Source organism: Erithacus rubecula (genome assembly GCF_903797595.1).
Source record: "Erithacus rubecula genome assembly, chromosome: 3".
Taxonomy (NCBI): domain Eukaryota; kingdom Metazoa; phylum Chordata; class Aves; order Passeriformes; family Muscicapidae; genus Erithacus; species Erithacus rubecula.
The window spans coordinates 97,317,825-97,336,405 of NC_136689.1; the positions used below are offsets into that span (position 1 = coordinate 97,317,825).

Below are 18,581 nucleotides of genomic sequence, written 5' to 3' on the forward strand. Positions count from 1 at the left end.
AATCAAGAAAAAAATAAACTTGTTAACAACAAAAATTTTAACTAAACAAAGAAAAAAAAAAGTGACAAAAAAAGAAAATTGTTAACTCTCCTCCCCAAAACCAGCAGAAAAAGAAGCGTTAGGAAAGCGGGCGAAGTTTCCAGCGCAGAGCGGGAGCCGGCGCGGTGGCAGGACGGTCCCGGCGGAGGGGCGCAGGCAGGGGCGGGGGCGGAGGAGTCGGGGCGGAGCGGAGCGGAGTGGGGCAATTCCGCGGCGCGGCGCGGGCGCTCCGCGGGTGCCGCCGGCTGGGCCCGCGCCGTCGGGCGAGCGGGGGAGGGCGGTGGGGGGAGCCCCGAGGGGGCGGGCGTGTGCGTGTGTGCCCCGGGCCGGGGGCGCGGCGCGGCGCTGCTTGCATGGGCTGCCGCCGGGATGCGGCGGGAGGCGTGAGGCGGCGCGGCTGAGGCGAGCAGCGGACGGGCGATGCTCCGCCGCCGCGGCGGCTCCGCTGACGGGCGGCCCTAGGAGCGGCGGTGGCGCGCACAGAAGGGACGGCTCTCCGGCCGGCCGGCCGCGACTCCCTCCCGCCGCGATGGCCAGCGAGGTGGTGTGCGGGCTCACCTTCCGCCTGCTCCTGCCCGTGTGCTTGACTGCCGGTACGTCCTTCCTTCCTTCCCTCCCTGGGTCCCGGGGCCGTGGGACCGCCGTCGCTGCCTGCCGGGGCTGGAGGCTTAGGGGATGCTCCGCTCTCCTTACTCGTGGCATCTCCCCCGTGCTGCTGTTTCTTCCAAGAAACTTTAAACTCCGTAACTCGCCCCTAATTTCTTATATGCTTGTTGTTGTTGTTAGTTTTTGCCGCCGTTGGTGTGCGGAGCTCCGCGGCTTTTCGCTCGGAACAGCTGCCGCTGGTTCTCGAGTCCCGCGTCGTCCCGCATCCTGGGGCAAGGCGTGGGAGAGAGGAGGATTCAGGGTTTGCCCTCCAGGCAGGCTGATTCAGCCGCCGTGTTTGGGTTTCGGGGTATTTTGTAAGGGGAAGAGTGAGCGTCTTTCAGAAGGAGCAGTTCTCAGATTTACGGAGGTTTTGAGGAGGTAGATTTTCCTTACTTTGAGAGAGAGAAATTTCACTTTATTAAATCGCCTTACTTAGCAGGCGACCATCCAATAAACTAATTATTTTTGGTTGGAGAACTGCGGTGTCCAGCCATAAGGGTGAATATGTTAATATTAATCCCTGCCCTCCGCACAATTTGGAAAAACCCTGGATAAGTCCCGATTGCCCGTTAGATCGCAGGACGAAGGGGTGGCCTCGAAAGCCGCGGCTGCGGAGGGCAGCTCGGGCGGTGCGGTGCCCGCCGGTGAAGGGCTGCGGGGACGGAGCTCGGGAATGGGGGCCGGGAATGGCACGGAGCGGAGAGAAACCCGTCGATGCTCAGTCCCGCGTCTCGCATCCTCCGCGGGCGGCGGAGCAGTGCCGGCCGTACCTTGCGCGGCAGCCGCGGGGCTCCCGGGCTGGTCCCGGGCCGCCGCCAGCCCCTTCCCGGCCGCACGGAGCGGGGCTGCCGGGAGCGACTCCCGCTCTCCTTGCGGCCTCGCCGTGCTTGCAGGACCGGGCTGCCCAGCGGCCCCCGAAGCACGCATCCTTCCCGGGGCTTTGCCCTTGACTAACCCCATGGTGGCCCGGCCAGCGCCTCTCTATTTCAGCGTCTTTCGCTCCACCCTGCCCGTGTTCCAGGTGCCCTCTCCTGCCTCCGACTTCTCCTCTGGGAAGGAGGGCGCCCATCCTCAGGCCCGCTGGAGGCATGTGGGATCCAGGGCGCTCCCTGGTGCCTCGCGGTGTGCAGCCCTCCTGCTTTCGCGGCCTGAATGAAAATGCACTTTTCCCCCGCCGCTTTGCCCGAGGCCGCGTGGTGGGTGCTGTTAGCATAGTTGTATGAGGGATGAGATGGAGGCAGCTTTTCAGACCATCACCAGCATCTGCTCCCGCTTTCTGCTCCGTCCAGAGCCCGTGGCCTCCCCGCAGGCGCTCAGCCCTAGGCTAGGGTGGCCATCTCTGGAAGGGCGCAGTTACACTGGTACATGGCAGCAGATGAGGCACTTTAAGGCTGTCCCTGTGAAACCTGGTGTTTGTGCCTTGGTGGCTGGTGTGGAAGAGCTGGGTGGTAATGCATGGGGCAGGTGGTGGGATGCCCTCAAAGCCAAGGGGTGGGGATGGCAGGCAGGTCTTTCAATGCCAGTGTTAGTCATAGAGCTAGATCCCTGTTTGGAATCTGTTGGGCCCCATATTTTCTTAAAATTTACAAAAGATCATTGAAGTGTGTGGGTGATGAAGTATGAGGATGTTTGTAAAGACACGTGGGGAGAAGAAAGGATTCTGGAAAAGAAATGGTGTTTATGGGATTTTTTTTAGTATTACTCAAATAATATAATATCTTGCTGTGGTATTAAAATAAGAAAAGTATTGTTCTGTCAGGTTCTCAATCTGTCTCTTGTCAGGCTCTTTGTATCAAAACAAGTTCAGACAAAATGGTTTTGCTGTCCTTACTCCCGATATTTAGTAATGGAGAAGTACTTTTGCATTGCAGTAATACCTCCACAGATGAGAACTGATGTTGTCGTGAATTGCTTATGCTCATACATCTTACTCATCTGAGGATTAATTGAAATATAAAACCTGAAAGAGCTACTTCCCGTCTTGAGTATGAAAAAGAAATCCCATTGCAGAACTTTTGGGTTTGGACCTAGCAATCTTGTTCAATTGGGTTTGAGAGAGGAATTAGTAAATAGACAAACAGCTTTCCTCTTACTTTTGTTTAATGTAGGTGCTACTTTTTTTTCCTCTTTACAAGCTCTTAGCAGAGCCCTCACTAGGGTGGAACAGTGCAGCCTGCTTCACTCTTGCACTTACCTTGTATCTGCACCTGAGTTATCCCTGAGGCATCCCTGAGCCAATGCTCTCTTCCTTTCCAAAGCATCAAGGAAGTGTTTCTTGGGCTTCTGGAAAAGGCTTTTTAGAGTGATGGTTTTTTGTATGACTTACAGTGAGGTTGCATCTGCAGCTGAAAAGCTGCCACAAGGACTCACTGTGAGACTGATGCTCTTGTGTCTCCTGCCCCTGTCTGGGCAGTGAATGTGTCTGGCACTGCCAAAAGGGTGGAAATACAGAGTGGTTCTTCTGGTTCAGAATTCATTGTGAGTGATTTTTAAAATGCTCAATTGCTACAGTTTCTTATCATGCTATAATTTGTTTTTTTGTTTCTAAGACTAGAAAGTGACGAGGTTGGAGAGCCCTGACCAGGTGGAGGGCAATGGCAGCTGTGGCAAACTCATTAAAAATAACACATCTGCTAAGCTGAAAATGGATTCCTTAAATACTGTTAAAATGGTTAATGCTTTAAGTCTTAATATCTTAGATGCCTTAAGTTTACATACCTTTAAAACAAATACTAATGCTAGTTTGCATTTATGAAAAAATGTCAATTTGCTGGGAAGAAATACTTTCCATCACGTATCACATAACTGAGAAAAGATAATTCTTGTAAGAATTTTTAGGATCAGATCTGTAGCACTGAAGAGTCTAATCTTGTGCAGGTAAGCCTAGATGTTTTCATATAAAGCTCAAGAATGATGCATCCTGAGCATCTGATGAAGACAGGAAATTTAATATGCACAAAATGAAAGGCTTTGGAAATTGAAATGCTGATTGTAGGCTTATGACTTCAATCCTGTCACATTATTTTCATGATAAAAATCTTCCATTCAGTCTAGTGTGATCCTAGTTACTTAGAGTAATGTGAAACTTACTGCAAATAAAGTAGTGTGTTCTGTAATAAGAGAGAGTTGGGTACTTTATTTTTTAATTTTTTTTAGTGTGATTACCACAATGTGATATTTTTTTCTGTAGTGTAGTAGTACAATACTGAAAAAACACAAAACAAACACTGGAGAGGGAACTTTTGGCACTGGGGGTGGAAAGTGGACTTTTTGTATTTTGTATTGTAAAGCTTGAGCCTTGGTGTGAACATGCCTTTTTTTATTACTAATATGTACTTGAAAAGTGCAAGAAGTGATTTTTTTTTTTTGTGTCAGAGTAAGGCATCAGAGACATCTTTGATAATTGCTTTCTTTGGTTTACAGAGACTTGAACCACAAAGCTGGCTGACTTGATAACAGTTTTTAATTATACTACTTCCAATTGTTTTAGTTCACACACAATTCATTAGTTTTTTTCTCTTAAGCAAAATATGGTGATTTTCAAACTGGGTGCTGGGGAAAAAGCTGCTTAGGACATTTTTCCAAAGAATGGTTTTTTCTGGGTTTTGACTGAGGCTATTGGATTGTGTGTCATCAGCAAATGGGCTTCAGTGAGGTAATTGCCTGGGCCAAGTGGCTCCCAGAAGTTACAGTTGCTTTCTGAACTCTTGAATTTTTGCCCAAATGAACTAAGAGCTGTAGAAGTTTCTAGAAAGTCTGGGGTTTTCTGAGGGGTTGAGTGCAGGTATCAGTGTTTTGTAAGCAGTGGCAGGTAAAAAAAAAATACTTTAGAATTATTTTGCTGTCAGAGTTCAGATATTATTTGGAAATTTTCACTACTTTCTTTGAGCCAAATACTTAAACTCCTGGTAAATAGCAGGAATTATTTTTCTTTACTTTTTTCCTTTTATTTCTCCTTTCAGAAATCAGTACAGAATGATACTGAATTAACCAGAATTAGCATCTCTTCAGGATATGAACACTATGTTACAGGGAATATTTCTTAAATCATTACAGTATTTTCAAATTTACATATATTCACCTGCTGGAAGAGCCTCAGAGGGAGTGAGGTCTGTGTTCTGCCTTGGAAGGAAAAGGTAGAGTCCAGGATGCTTGAGTGATTTTTTTTTTTTTTTTTTAATTCCCAAATTAACATGTGTTGATGAAAATTTTGGAGGGGAAATACCTGCATTACTACATTACCAGGGACTAAAATGCTTCTTAAATTACATGTTTGAAGTGTACTTCAGCATCCATTACCTCCTTATGTGTTTTGCTGCTTTGAATTATTGTTACTCACATTTCCTATAGAGAGAATAAATTGCACAACTGTAATACTAAGGCAAGCCTGTGGAGGCAGTGAATCACCCTGTGCTTGGATTATTATTTATTTTGTGCTTTTCATTGATTTCACTAGAGGTGGCTGTTCAAGAAATGATCATAGAATATGACATTTTATTGCAGTTTTCAGGTGTCTGAATGATTTTTATGTGCCTGTCTCTGCATGTGATGTCATGGTGATGACATGGCAAGTTGTGATGCAGGACTGCTTAGACTAGAGGGCAGTTTGTGTAGTGGCATTGTATGTGACAATGTATACATACATATCAAAAAGCTTTGGCATATTTTTAAATTGAAATAAACTTCCTGTAGAAGTTGTGTTTATTATGCTCTAAAAATGGTTGGTTACTGAAAAGAAGGCAGGGATCAGACAAGTGGGGGTTTTTTGTTGTAAGGGTGACATTGGGGAATATTTATTATGATGTACCAAGAGAATGATAGGGACCAGCATGATAACATTCACACAGACTTTCCCTTACATTCTAAAACTCTGCTGTTATCCCAGAACACTCATAAAATAATTAGTCATAGCAACAAAAAATCTAGGAACCATTAGTGGGTAGCATGCTGAAAAGAAAAGTTAACTTGGAAAACAGTTTGACCAAAAGATCCTAAACCATCTAAAATGGAAGATTTCCTTCCCCATTGAAATTATTTAAATTATTTTACCTGGCTTCTTTGGTTACAGAAAATTTTGCCTTGTTTGATGGGAGCAGATGGAAGGCATCAAGTGGGAGCAATATATAGACAGCCTTGCAGGAGCAACATTTTCCAGGCTTGTAGGCACAGGCTTAGATGTTCTTGTGCACAAGATGTCATTGCAATCTCTGTGGCTTCCTCCTAGGGTCAATTAAGATCCAGAGGAAAGAGTTTTTGGGAGAGTGAGGAGGCAGCAGTCTGCTGCAAGTACAGTGCTCCCTCTCTCTTGTGTAACAGGCATCTCTGCTTGACAGCCTCTGCTTCTTCCCTACTGCTCAGGCTGGAAAACCACTTAAAGATGAATCCCACAAGAAAAATAGGAATAAAACTTCTCTCCATAAGTTCTTACCTTCTCTACTTATTTATCCCAACCATTCTATCAAGTGATTTGAATCCACTTAAGTACTAAGATGAGCTAAAACCAGAAACTATAAGATTGCAAGGCTTAAGGCTTATCTAGTGGTATCTTGTTCCACAGATAGTGTTAAATGTGGAACATGACTGGTGAGTCACTCGAAGAAAGTGGACAGTTTACCTGGTGTCTTTCAGAAGTGGAAAGCATTTGAATCCTTTATTTGTTGTGCTGAAACTCATGTAAATCTTGTCATACATGAAACTCCCTGTCTTCTAAATTGCAGGTACAACACTGAGCCATTTTGTTTGTTTGTTTTAAATCAGAACAGTTAAAACAAAACATGAAATGGCAGACCTGTGTGTATTTGGTTGTGTATTTAGTGATCACTCATTTTTTGGTGAATGTTTCTGAGGGAGATCAGAGAAGAGAATGGTACTATTATTGCACCTATACATGTACAGCTATGGTGCTTTTTTGTTTCAGGTATTTGCTAAAAGTCCAAAACTGCAGGAAATAAGAACTGATACACAACAGGACAGAGTTCAGCAGTTCTAACCTCTTAAACACTAAAATAATTTTGTGTTGCATTTTTACCAACACGTTTGTTGGAGTAGCAGAGTTGCAAATGCTGACAAAAGCTAAACAATTTCAGAGTGGCTGGTGTTGCTAAAAGGAGTCTTGGAAGGAAGTATCATCCAAAGGATTGTATCTGGAAGGGACAGCAAATTATGTCCTCCTTCAGAACAGTAAAATCTTTTCTACAGGTGTGTAAAGCTGCTGCGTGTTTATACTTCACATTTTCTTTATGTCTTTTCACTTTGAAATTATAGCTGTTGGGAAGCTGTGGTGCCTTTTTTTGAGGATAATGTTTCACTCGAGGAACATCACTGCTTTCAAGTGTTAGACTGTAGCACTCTGAAAAACAGACTTTAGTTTCCATTGTGAAGAACGAAGTTAGAATGTTCTAATTAGTAAAAAAGTCTATGTAGTCAGTAGATTGTACTAGCCTTTCTGATATCTTTCGGCAGTTCTAAAGATACTTTAAGCATGATAAGAGGCTGTATAATTTTTTTCCCGTACTGCAGCAGATCGATCAATATTTGTAACTAAATCAATCCAGATTTGTTTTCTAGGGTAAAAGTTTTCTGTAACATTACTTCAGTGGTGATCACAGATCTTCATTCTGTCATCTTGATAGGTCACTGAAACTAAGCAGGTCAGAAGCTGGCAGTGTGAAGATGGGTTTTCAGAGAAAGTGCAGTTTTTGCTTCCAGGAATATGAGAGAGGGAGCCTTCTCATTCTTTTACTGAAAAAAACCTGGTATACTGGGAGTTTTTTTTTGTCAGATAAATCAGCTGTTTTGGTGTGTTTGTTAGAAGTTTATCCCTTGATGCATTATGTTCAGGATGTGGTTGTATTAATGCACTTCTCTTTTCCTGAGGGTGTTACCTGTCTATTTCCTATATTAAGTAGGCAGTTGTAAAATCTGAATGTCACATTAAGGTTGCTATTCTGTATTTTAATTTCTTTTATATCATTAAATCTGAGCTGCAATGTTAGCTTTGATAATATCCTGTGGCAATGAATTCCATGGGTGAATTCCACCATGAATATAAAGGAGTATTTTTTAATTCATTTTGAGTTTGTTGCCTTAGTAAATAATCCTTTGGATGGGAGAAAGTATGTATAATCACTTAAATCAACAACAGTGCAGTGTTCTATTTACTCTAACACTTTAGAATAACATTTGCAAGCATAAAATCAACCATTAAGATTAAATGTAGAAATTAACAGCTCTGAGTTTCCTATCAATTGTCCAGTTCTGAAGAGAAAGGGATGAAGATTATGTAAATCTGCCTTCCCCATAAAAAAAGGAGTTTCAGGACAGAATACCTTTACAACTTTTATAGGCAGCACAGTGTAGCTCTTCTGAGTTCATTCCAGTAGCCTTAAGTTTGGAAGGTGTTTTATAAAGGAAGTGAAACTTAAAGTGATTGTGTGTTTATGAATGACACACTAATCACTCCCTTTTGGACAAAATATTCTATAGCCTGGGACTCCAGACATTACATGCTCTGTCTACTGTGTCCAAGCCACTAATTTGTTAATATAGCTTGACAGAACCAAAAGTTAAAATTGAAGTATCAGGTAGGTATTCAAGTGGGGATCAGTTCCACCTCTTTATCAGAAGTTGTACAGGTGACTGGAAATGATTTCCTGAACAGTTAAGGGGGTGTGTTCTGTTCTGCTATTGTGCTGAAGCATGGCAAACACTATGTGGTTAAAAATGCTAAACAAGAACAAGTGCTGTCTTTTTTCCTAGTTGTGCTAATGCCACTCAATAAACTGTATGCTGTTTGGTTTTGTTTTGTTTTGTTTTATTAAAAGATGTGCCCTTAAAGAAATTAGCTCGGAGGTATTTTGAGGAACACTAAACTGCTTTTTCTAGCAGTCATGTATTCCAGGTTGCGTGTTTATGTTAACTTCAGTTTAGCTTGTTTTAAGTGCAGATTGAGGTCTCAAAGGCTTGGAAAGAAATGATCAGTAAAAAATGCTGGGTAGCCAATGTAAGCCCTCCACTTTTGCAGTTTGGCAGTAGGTCTTTATCCAAATTGATAAATCTCCAGCTGTAAAAGATGATGTTGATTACAGCATTACTATGATGATGTTGATTTGTCAAGGAAATCTAGCAAGCAATGACACTTACTCTGTATTTAATTTTATTACATTCTCATGTATTGGGAAATGTCTGGAACATGCAAAATAGTTGCATGGAGGCTACATCTGTTTGTGTTGTGCTTTTCTTCCCTAGTTATATTTGTGGCTTTTTACAACATCTTTCAGAATTGCAGTTTCCTGGTCATAAGCCAAAGAAAAGTGAGGGAAATTTGTCCCCACAAATCCTGATGTATGTAGAAAACTTTTACAATCATAAAAAAATATTAGATCATGTTGTCATCTAAGACAATATTGTTTAAAGCAGAATTCAAAAACATGTTTCAATTCATTGCTCCTTCACTGCGTGCTTAGAATTTTAAAAACCTGCCCTATTACATTCCTTAATATCACTGGTTTTTTTTTTTGAGACAGTTACATACTTACAGACTTCTACAAATCAACAAGTTAAAAGAAACTACACATTTTAACCCTTTAAAACTTAGTCAGAGACCAGAACTTCTGATGCATGTGTTTTGAAGGGCTCTTCCAGTTGCAAGCATAGAATTGTAATTTTTTTGTAACCATTTTCTTTGGTTTTGCATGAGTCATTGACACCATCAACATTTTCTTTGAGGGCAGTAATTGTATATCTCTGCACAGAAAGTTGTAGAGAAATATTTGTGCCTTTTCTGAATGCTAAATAATGAAATTGTCTTCTTAAGGGTGTAGTGCTTTCGGCCAAAGAAATTCTGTTGTGAGAACTGTACCATCAGCTAGAAAAGCTGCATAGTCATTTTGATTCTTCTCCTTTCTCCTCCTCCTTTCTTGTCTAGACTTTTAACATGTCAAATAACTGTAATCTGGAGAACAAATATCTGTGGAGTATGATCCAAATCTCTTGTTTGTTAGCTAAATGTGGGGCATGTGTATTTGCAGTATAGTGCTGTGTAAACAAAAACCACAACTTTCATAGCTTTTTTTCTCAAAATTGAAAGGAAGTCAATAACCAGCTTTTAAAAAATTTGCTTTAAATAAAGTGTCTTTGCTATGTTCTTAAAAACAAAGCATCTGGTAAAGATAATCAAGTTTATGACTTTCTTCCATCATTTCACAGTATAATTTGGCAACTCTCCCAACAAACCAGTGTGACACTGTGTCTATTTATGAAAATATGTTTCAACTGGAATCTCTATCGTTCATGATTTTTACTACTCTTCTTCTTATAAGCCTCTGTATAGATTTTGATGCCACATGTTCTCTAATCTTGTAGTGTTTGATTTGTTAGCCATTTGTTTTTATGGAAATGGATGAATGAACTCCATTGTGGTGCTGTTGGTGTACATAAACATGGCCTGTTTCTTGAAGCTTTTCATTGCCCTCTGCATATAAAGCTTCACAGTTCCTTGAAGATCTTGACAAATATTTTTCTTGTTAATTTTCTGAAAGCATAAGTAAACATACTAATTTTATGTGTGCTTAAAAAAAAAAACCTTGCAGTTTATTGAACACAGTGATTTTTAGGCATAAATTGCTTAGAGATACAATAACTTTATGTAAAATAAACCACTGTCAACTTTTGCCAGCCTCAGTAAGCCTCTCCTGATGCCTACATAGCATGTAGACAGACTGAGGGGTACAAGACAATCCCACTGTGCAGTTTGGAGGGAAGAAATCAGACTTGACCTAATAATTTAAGTTCACCCCTCCCTTTAGAGAAGTCCATGTTAAAACAGAGAAAAGAGGCAATACACAAATCTTTTTTCCTACAACTTGGCTGCTGGGTGAGCTATACTGGCAATAGTAAGGAAATGGCAGAAGGTCCCGAGTGGTTGTTAGTAGAGGATGAAGCAGTTGGAGTTGCTAGAATTGCAGAAGAATATCAGGTTATTTCCTGCCTGTATTTACTGTTACTGTATTTGGGGGAGTTCTATTTGTTTCTTTCCTCTGTAGAGCTCGCTGCTTCCTGTTGCTCTTGGAGTGGAATAGCAGCAAGATTGTTCCAATTCTACACAATATTGCAAACTGGAAGGAGCAAGAAGGTCTCATTACCAGAGTATCCTGCCTGCATAATTAATGTGTGTTAGTCGTCGTCGAAATACTCAGAAATGAGAATATAGCAGTTGTTTTAAACAGAGAACAATATAAAGAATGAGCTAGCCGAGTCACTGGAGTGAGCCTCTTCTTTGAGGAGAAAGAATAACGTTCTCCTGTGGGGCAAGTAATTCCACAGTTGTTTGGTTTGGGTTTCTCATGCATTCTTTTGAAGCAGTTGAGGTTGGCCACACCCCTGCCCCAGGTTTTTGGGATGATTACGGGAGGGGCACTGGTCATTCTTTCTGTTTCCCTCCTCACAGCATCCCAGGCTGGGAGGCAACGTGGGAGATCTCTCTAAGCTCCAGCTCAATGCAACACTGAATTTAACTGTGATTGCTCAGGGCTTTTTCCTCCTGGGTGTTGAAAATCTCAGAATGGAGGTCTACAGCCTGTTCCAGTGTTAATCCCACAGTCGTTGGGGTTTAATTATATTTATTTCCCTTCATCTCTTGTATCCTCCCAACTTCTGTTTTTAGCCATTGTATCTCAGTAGGCAGTTTTGTAAAGAGCCTGGTGCTGTCTTGTCTCTATCCTCTCCTTAGGTCAGGGGGCTGCTGTGAAGTGACCACAAAACTGCCTTGTCTTGGAGTCTGGGTCCCTTGCCTCTGCTGTCTTTGGGACCCTCCACTGGATTTTTTGAAGTTTATCAACATATTTATTTTCCTGAGGGGGGCCAAAATTGCATGTGGTTTAATGATAGCTGAATAAAAGAAATAATCCCTTTTCTTGGCTATGCTGTGCTTGATGCAGCCCAGGGGCTTATACTGAACGTCCCAAGGGACACTGGATTGGGAACTTTTTGACTTTGAATGTGACCAATAGAAAGGAAATATTTACCATTTTTATTGTTCCTTGAAAGAGAAAAACCAAACCAAACAACTAAAAACTAAAACAAAAAACTAAAAACAACTTTCAAACTCTGATCAAAGGCTTGCAAGTAAAAATAAATTGATATTTGGACATTGTAGCTGAGCAGTCAGCATTGCTACCCAGGTAGAACTTGTATGAATTTTTCTTCCTCATTTTTCAATTAAGGACCTAAGTCTGTAATTAAGGACTTAATTAAGTCTTTGCAGTAAATCCTAAACTCTTTCCTCACAGGAAAGTAGATGCCTCAGTATGTCCTTCAAGGTGTTCTAGTTGAGGCTTTTGAATTATGATCCTAAACTGAGTGGCAGCAGATCTTGGAAGTCCTGCTGAGAGGAATTGTTTCTTCACTCTTTGTGTAAACTCACTGGTACCTCAAATCTCATGAGACTGTAGAATTCCATTCTTGGTTTTAAAAGAAATAAATTAATTACAGCCTGTATCTGTAGGGCATGTTTGATTTGCTGTGTTTGGGTGCATACAAAATGCACCCAAAAGCTCAGAAAAGTTGAATTTGGGTTTCTCATCTGAAAGTGCTGATTATTAATGAATGTTATTCGGTAACATTGGCACCGTCATCAGTCACTGACTTGCCATGAGTGGAATGATGAATTAATACAAGACCTACAAAGTTTATTCCCAACTTCAAGAACTGTCCAAAGCTGGCGGTTCTAAGGAGCTAACTAGCCAGTAAATTATTAACATTATTTTCCCAGCAATCATGTTCACATACTTGAATATTTTTAATTAGCCAGTATTTCTTGTTATTCTGCATATCTTTGACAGCTAATTCGTTTTAAAACCACAGGAAAAAATCAGCTCTGCATGTTTCTTTATTGCATTCTTTCCTTCTCCATGACCTCCATCTCACGTAGAACTGACAAATTACTTTTAGCAGTAGTTATTTTACTGTTGGGTTGAAATTTTGAAGCAAGTATTTGAAAAACTGGCCTGTATTTTGGCCATATGAAACACTTTGTCTAGTCATTCAAAGAATTTGTTGTGCTGAATTCTGTACATCCAGCAGAAGGAATTGTTTCCATTTTTCCCCCTGAAAACTGCAAGATTTATAATTTATTTCTTTGACCATAGTGTTCAGTTAACTGTGCTGTTTTTAGAGGGTCAGCCCACTGTATATTGGAAATTCCCTTCCCTAGCCTCTTTCATTCTACAAGCATGGGAGGAGTTACAGTTTTACCATATGAAGAATTAAACTTGTTTGTGATATATAGCATTTGATTAAAAGCAAGTTATTGATGCCAAAAGTTACATGCAACCACTGTTTTATTCTCTTGTTCTGCACAGGTGTGCCCTTGGGTGCCAGATGATTAAAAAATGGAAAACAATAATTGGTGTAATTGTGGGTGCCCAGTTGACTTTTCTGGGGGCTCTTTATGTAGTAGTTGTGGGAAATATACTCAAGTCTGCCTTTAGCTTTTGAATACAGTCTTCTTTCAAATTTGTTATTTTTCACTGTGTGTATCTGTTGCCTTTTCCTTTCTTCCACTCCCAACACAGTACTGCAAATAAAATATCTACTATGTCATCTGTTGCTCAAACTGTTTTCAAAACTGATGTTTTATTGTGAGATTATCATATTTTCTAAATATACGACATTGAAAAAGTAATTTTATGTCTGCATGGAAATATAAAAGCACTGTGTATTTTAAAAAATATTTTAAAGATATTGGTAATTTTAGCTTTAGAGTTTCATAAAGATTGTGTAACCAAAATGTTCACATGTTTCTGATATTCTAGCAAGGAGTAGGTGTACCTCTCCTAGTATGTGAAAAATGAAAAAAAAACTAGGGAAGATTGGCCTGAGTCCGAGAATTGTCAGACTCTATGTAGTTTACTGAATCATGCTTGCTTGAAGGTACCCATTCTTTTTGCAAACCAGACACCATGAGTCTCCTGTTTGCATCCCATGTGTGTGCATAAGGAGTGAAACAAATGTTCCAAAGGTGGGGAGGATGAGCATGATACAGAATAGCATTTAAAAAATTCATATTGCTATTAAAAGTAGCAAGGTAGGTCAAGGTAAATATACACTATTTTCTTTTTCCCTTGAGGTAGTGAATATTAAATGGACTCAGGTAATAAAAGTATTAGTAACATTTTTTACAAGAATTGATACAGTTATACTTTTTGACATGTTTTTGACAGCTAGGATTTGTTGCTTAATTGATTTTGCGTTTCAGGTCAGCCAATTCTTTCATGCATGATGCAAATATATATTTTTTTAAAAATTCGTTTTTTTTAAAGCACCATAATGATTCCTAAGGCAATTGTCCAAGAACAAATGCTGGCAGTGCCAGAAGGTTATTTGGAAATGCCAGTGTCTGAATTCCGTGAATTAGATTGCATATAACACACCATCTTCACAAATTAGAGGAAGATGTAATACCAAATTAGAAATAAATGGCTGTTGTGGCTTCAGATAACTAATAATCACTTGTTATTGTCTTCAATACTGACGTATGTTTGTGTCTATTTAGATTGTTCCTTACACTTAAAATAGGAAATAAGCTGAGATTCAGCCTCAAAGTCAGCAGAAGCCATCTGGTTGGTCTAAGACTGCAGATGATTTCAATAAATTAATGATGTCATGGGTGTGCACAAACAGTGGGGAAGGAGAAATTAAAAAAGTTTTTGGCACACTAGAAGGAAAATGTTTCTCATGAAGTGGTTAATCAAAACTGTAGGTGAAGATACTATCTGTGCTGTTCACAGAGATGTTGTTTGCACATTAAGGTTACTTGTTTCATGCTAACTTTTATCAAAATCCTGACAGAAAACATTGCCTTTCAAAGGCTCCTGCCACAAGCAGTAACATAATTGTCCCTTCTCATAAATATGGAAAGATTCCTTAGACTGTCAAAGTAGCCTTTGCTATTAGTGTTTTATTGCTTCCTTTTTTCTTTCTTTTTTCTTTTTTTTTAATTGCTGCTGTGTGAAAACCAGATTCATGTCCCTCATGGATGTTGAGTGTTCTGAGAGAAAAACCACAAACAAATTGCCTCCAGTATTTAATACTGTCCTTTGCACTTTTCTTGCAGAAAGAAGCTATGCACGTATTTCATGGCACTTCACCCTGGCTCCCTGTCAGTTTTATGTTTTGGTATAATTAAGTTCATTATATATTTAGATTGCTTTTAAGAGGTCATAACTAATAAGGTAGAGGTGATATAAATTAGGATAGAATAGAATAGAACAATTTTGGTTGGAATAGACCTTTTTTAAATCCAGCTGTTGGCCTGGTAGTACCACCACTAAACCATGTCTCTGAGCACCATATCTACATGTCTTTAAAATACTCCCAGGGGTGGTGACTTTACCACTGGACAACCCTTTTACTGAAGAAATGTTTGCCAACATCTAAGCTAAACCTCCCCTTGTATGACTTGAGATCATTTCCTATGGTCCTGTCACTTGTTATTTGGGAAAAGAGACTGATGCCCAGTTTGCCACCATGCCCTTTGAGGTAGGTGTTGAGAGTGGCAAGGTCTCCTCAATGTCCTTTTCTCCAGGCTGAACAACCCCAGCTCCATCAGCTGCAACTTTTAAGATGTGCTTCAGACCCTTCACCAGCCCCATTGCCCTTCTCTGGACATGCTCCAGCAGCTCAATGTCCTTCTTGTAGTGAGGGGCCCAAAAGTGAACATGGGATTCAAGGCATGACCTCACTAGTGCCAAGTACAGGGGGACAATCACTCCCCTGGTCCTGCTGGCCTCACTATTTCTGACATGAATGACCTTGTAGTATTTGAATCTTTGTACCTTGCATTGATTTCTTGTGCGTTTTGAGTGGTCAGCATCCCACAGTAATCATCTGTCTTCTTAATTTGGAAATAATGTTAGTAAAATATAGAATGGATATTGATACATGAAATATCTTGTAATTTAAAAATAATTATAGCAAAGATGCAATATAATGGTTTCTTTCAGTCAGAATTGCTGAAAGTGGTTGTGTTAAAAATTATATCCTAATAATTTAAATGATGATCTTGTAAGAGAAATCAGAATCCTTTGCCAATATTTAACAGGCAGGGTAAGAAGTCAGACTTAGCCCCAAATAAATTTCTTATATATATGATGGGCTTCTGTTAACTTCAAAGCAGTTATTTTCAGTGCACTGACAAACCTGAAATTGGGGTTATGACCAAAACAAAAATCATCTGAAAATACTTAACTATATGAATTAGGTGTGAATATGAATCATGGTACAATGGTAACAGTTTGATTTCATTAGGTACTTGTGCAAGACACATGGATGAGACTGAACACTATGATCAAAATTTTTGCTGGGTTTCTAAGGAGTAGAAACAGAAGCATTTAGCATTCAGTCTCTGTGAAAGGAAGTGCTAGAAAATCCAAAGATCCCATGAAAGAACTATGAAATGAAACCTGCTAGTAAAAATCATAAAGAGAATAAAAATGTTCAGTGAGTGAGATAAATTTACCATGGTCAAATCCAGAAATCTGTGCAAATGGTTTGTGTGGTCCAGGACATGACCAGCACTGCTGTAAACATCTGCTTGGTGTGGGTCAAAGCACAGCAGAAAATAACCACATGGCATCTTTTGCCAGTGTTCAGTGTCATCAGTCATAGTATCTGCCCAGACTTCCAATGTTTGCTGAAAGCATACATGTGGCTTAGTGTGTGTTTCTTCCTGCAGATCTCTCTTTTACCAATTTGTGAATGACTTTGTCTGTTAAAAGATTTCAGAGAGGTTTTTTGTGGGAAGATAGGTCGAAATGATAGTGCAGAAGGCAATCTTTGCCAATGAAGTACAACTGTGCTGATTGCTGAGGAGTAGAAGTAGCCTTGCCTGCCCACTGAGTTCAGGTGTTAAAAAAGAGTGGGCAAGCTGGGCACAAGTTACAGTTGGAGCTTGAGACCCAGAGTCTGCTGCAGTTTGGGATGGAGTCTGCTGGCTGTGCTGTCAGGAGATCAGGGACATGTGATTGTGGAAGGGACAGATAAAGTAAGAAGGTGCTGTGTGAGGGACAGACAGGGTTAGGCAGCTGGATAAGGTTGGGGTTTAGCCAGTCATGCAGAAGAAAATTTAGAGGAGAGAAGGAGTTGGTGCTGTGTGGAGCTGCCTGTAAGAAAAGGAGTCGGTTCTGTGTGAAGCAGCTAATGAAGAAAGAAATCCATTGAGAGAAGGCATGAAAAGTTTTTAATAGAAGACTGGTGGTGGTGCCAGTTGTGTCTGTCTCAACATCATTACTGCAGTTTTAGGTTTCTTTGTTGGTTTAAATAGTGCTTGTGCATACATCACTGGTTAAACTGCCTAGTTTATTGACTGGGATGATGGTTCTCTTACAAAGCACAAAATTTTGCAGAGGGAAGTCTGGTTTTATCTTCTGTGCAGTAGTAATGGATTATCTTGCTGATTATGTTGTCTTCATGGCATGAATTCCTTAATGTGTAGTGAAGTAAATCAGCTGACAAAAATGTGAGAGTGTAGATTTTTCTAGTTTTACTACATGAAGTGATCTGATTTCCTTTTGTGGTAAATGCTATAAATGTGTAGCAGAGGTATAAATTATTTTTTCCTCCAGTATTAAAATTGGTACTTGGAGGAGTTTTACCCTGTGTTATCCTTCCAGGTGAAAAAGTATGAAAATCCTCTCCCTGGAACAAGACTGAGACAGCAAAATATTAAAAATTCAGTCACAGTGGTGGAAATGGATTTCTTTTTTATATAACTAGGAGGGTATGTGAACACACAAAGGAGGCACTTGAAAGTATATGTAAGTAGCTGGTTGGGTGAATTTAAACTTTTCCAGCAAGAGATAAACAGATTTCTCTAGCCCACAGTAAAATACTGCCTGCATTTTCCAGCAAAAAAAGACTGTAGTGGGTTGATGCTGGAGGGATGCCAGGCAGCCACAAAAAGCCATTCTCATCTTCTCCACAGCTGGAGAGAGAAGAGAAAGTTTACCAAAGGGTTCATGGGTTAAGATAAGTACTGGGAGATATCACTCATCAAATACCATCAAGGTCAAAACAGGCTTAATTTAGGGATATGAAATCAATTTATTACTAATAAAATCTGGACAGGACAAAAAGTAAAATAAACCTTTAAAAGCACCTTCCCCCCACCCCTGCTTTCTTCTACATCCTGCTACCAACAGTGCAGGGAGATAGGGTATAGGGGTTATGGTCACTTTATCATCCATGGTTTCTTCTGCTGCTCAGGGAGAGGAGTCTTTCCCCTGCTGGACTGTGGGGAGACAGTTCTCCATGAACTTCTCCAGCTTAGCTCTCTCATGAGCAGCAGCTCTCTGTGAACTGCTGCAAGGTGAATCCCTCCCACAGCTCCCTCAAACTGCTGCAGTGTGGATCACACTTCCATGGGGTGCAGTCCTCCAAGGACAGGCTGCTCCTCTCTCCACGGGTCTGCTATAGGGTCACAGCCTCTTCCCTGGCACCCATCCATGGGCACAGGCTCCTCTACGGGCTGTGGGTGGGTCTCTGCATCCCTGTGGATATCAGTGGGCTGTGAGGGCAGTGCTTCTTCACTTCATCACTGCATGCTGCAGGGGAATGTCAGCTCCAGAGTGTAGAGCAGCTCCTCTTCCCCCTTCTTTACTGACCTCAGTACCTGCAGAGTTGTTCTCACTCAGCTCTTCTCTAATTACAATAGCACTTTTTTTTTTTTTTTTTTTCTCCTATCTGTTATCATAGAGGTGCTACCACTATTTCCAATTGGCTTAGCCTTGGCCAGCAGCCCGTCTGTCTTTGAAACCACTTGGGACTGGCTTTGCTGGACATGGTGGAAGCTTCTATCAGCTTCTCACAGGAGCAACCTGTAGCCCCCCTGCTACCAA

At 40.8% G+C, this 18,581-nt stretch overlaps 1 protein-coding gene across 1 annotated transcript in view; it reads left to right on the forward strand.

Annotated features, from left to right (window-relative positions):
* The first annotated feature begins 407 nt into the window (after positions 1 to 407).
* PIEZO2 (piezo type mechanosensitive ion channel component 2) overlaps positions 408 to 18,581 on the forward strand; it is a 284,392-nt gene continuing 266,218 nt past the window's right edge. Inside the window, exon 1 of the mRNA XM_079302124.1 lies at positions 408 to 632. Within this exon, the coding sequence (XP_079158250.1) occupies positions 569 to 632 (64 nt within the window). The 5' untranslated portion in view covers positions 408 to 568. The remainder of the gene's footprint in view (positions 633 to 18,581) is intronic.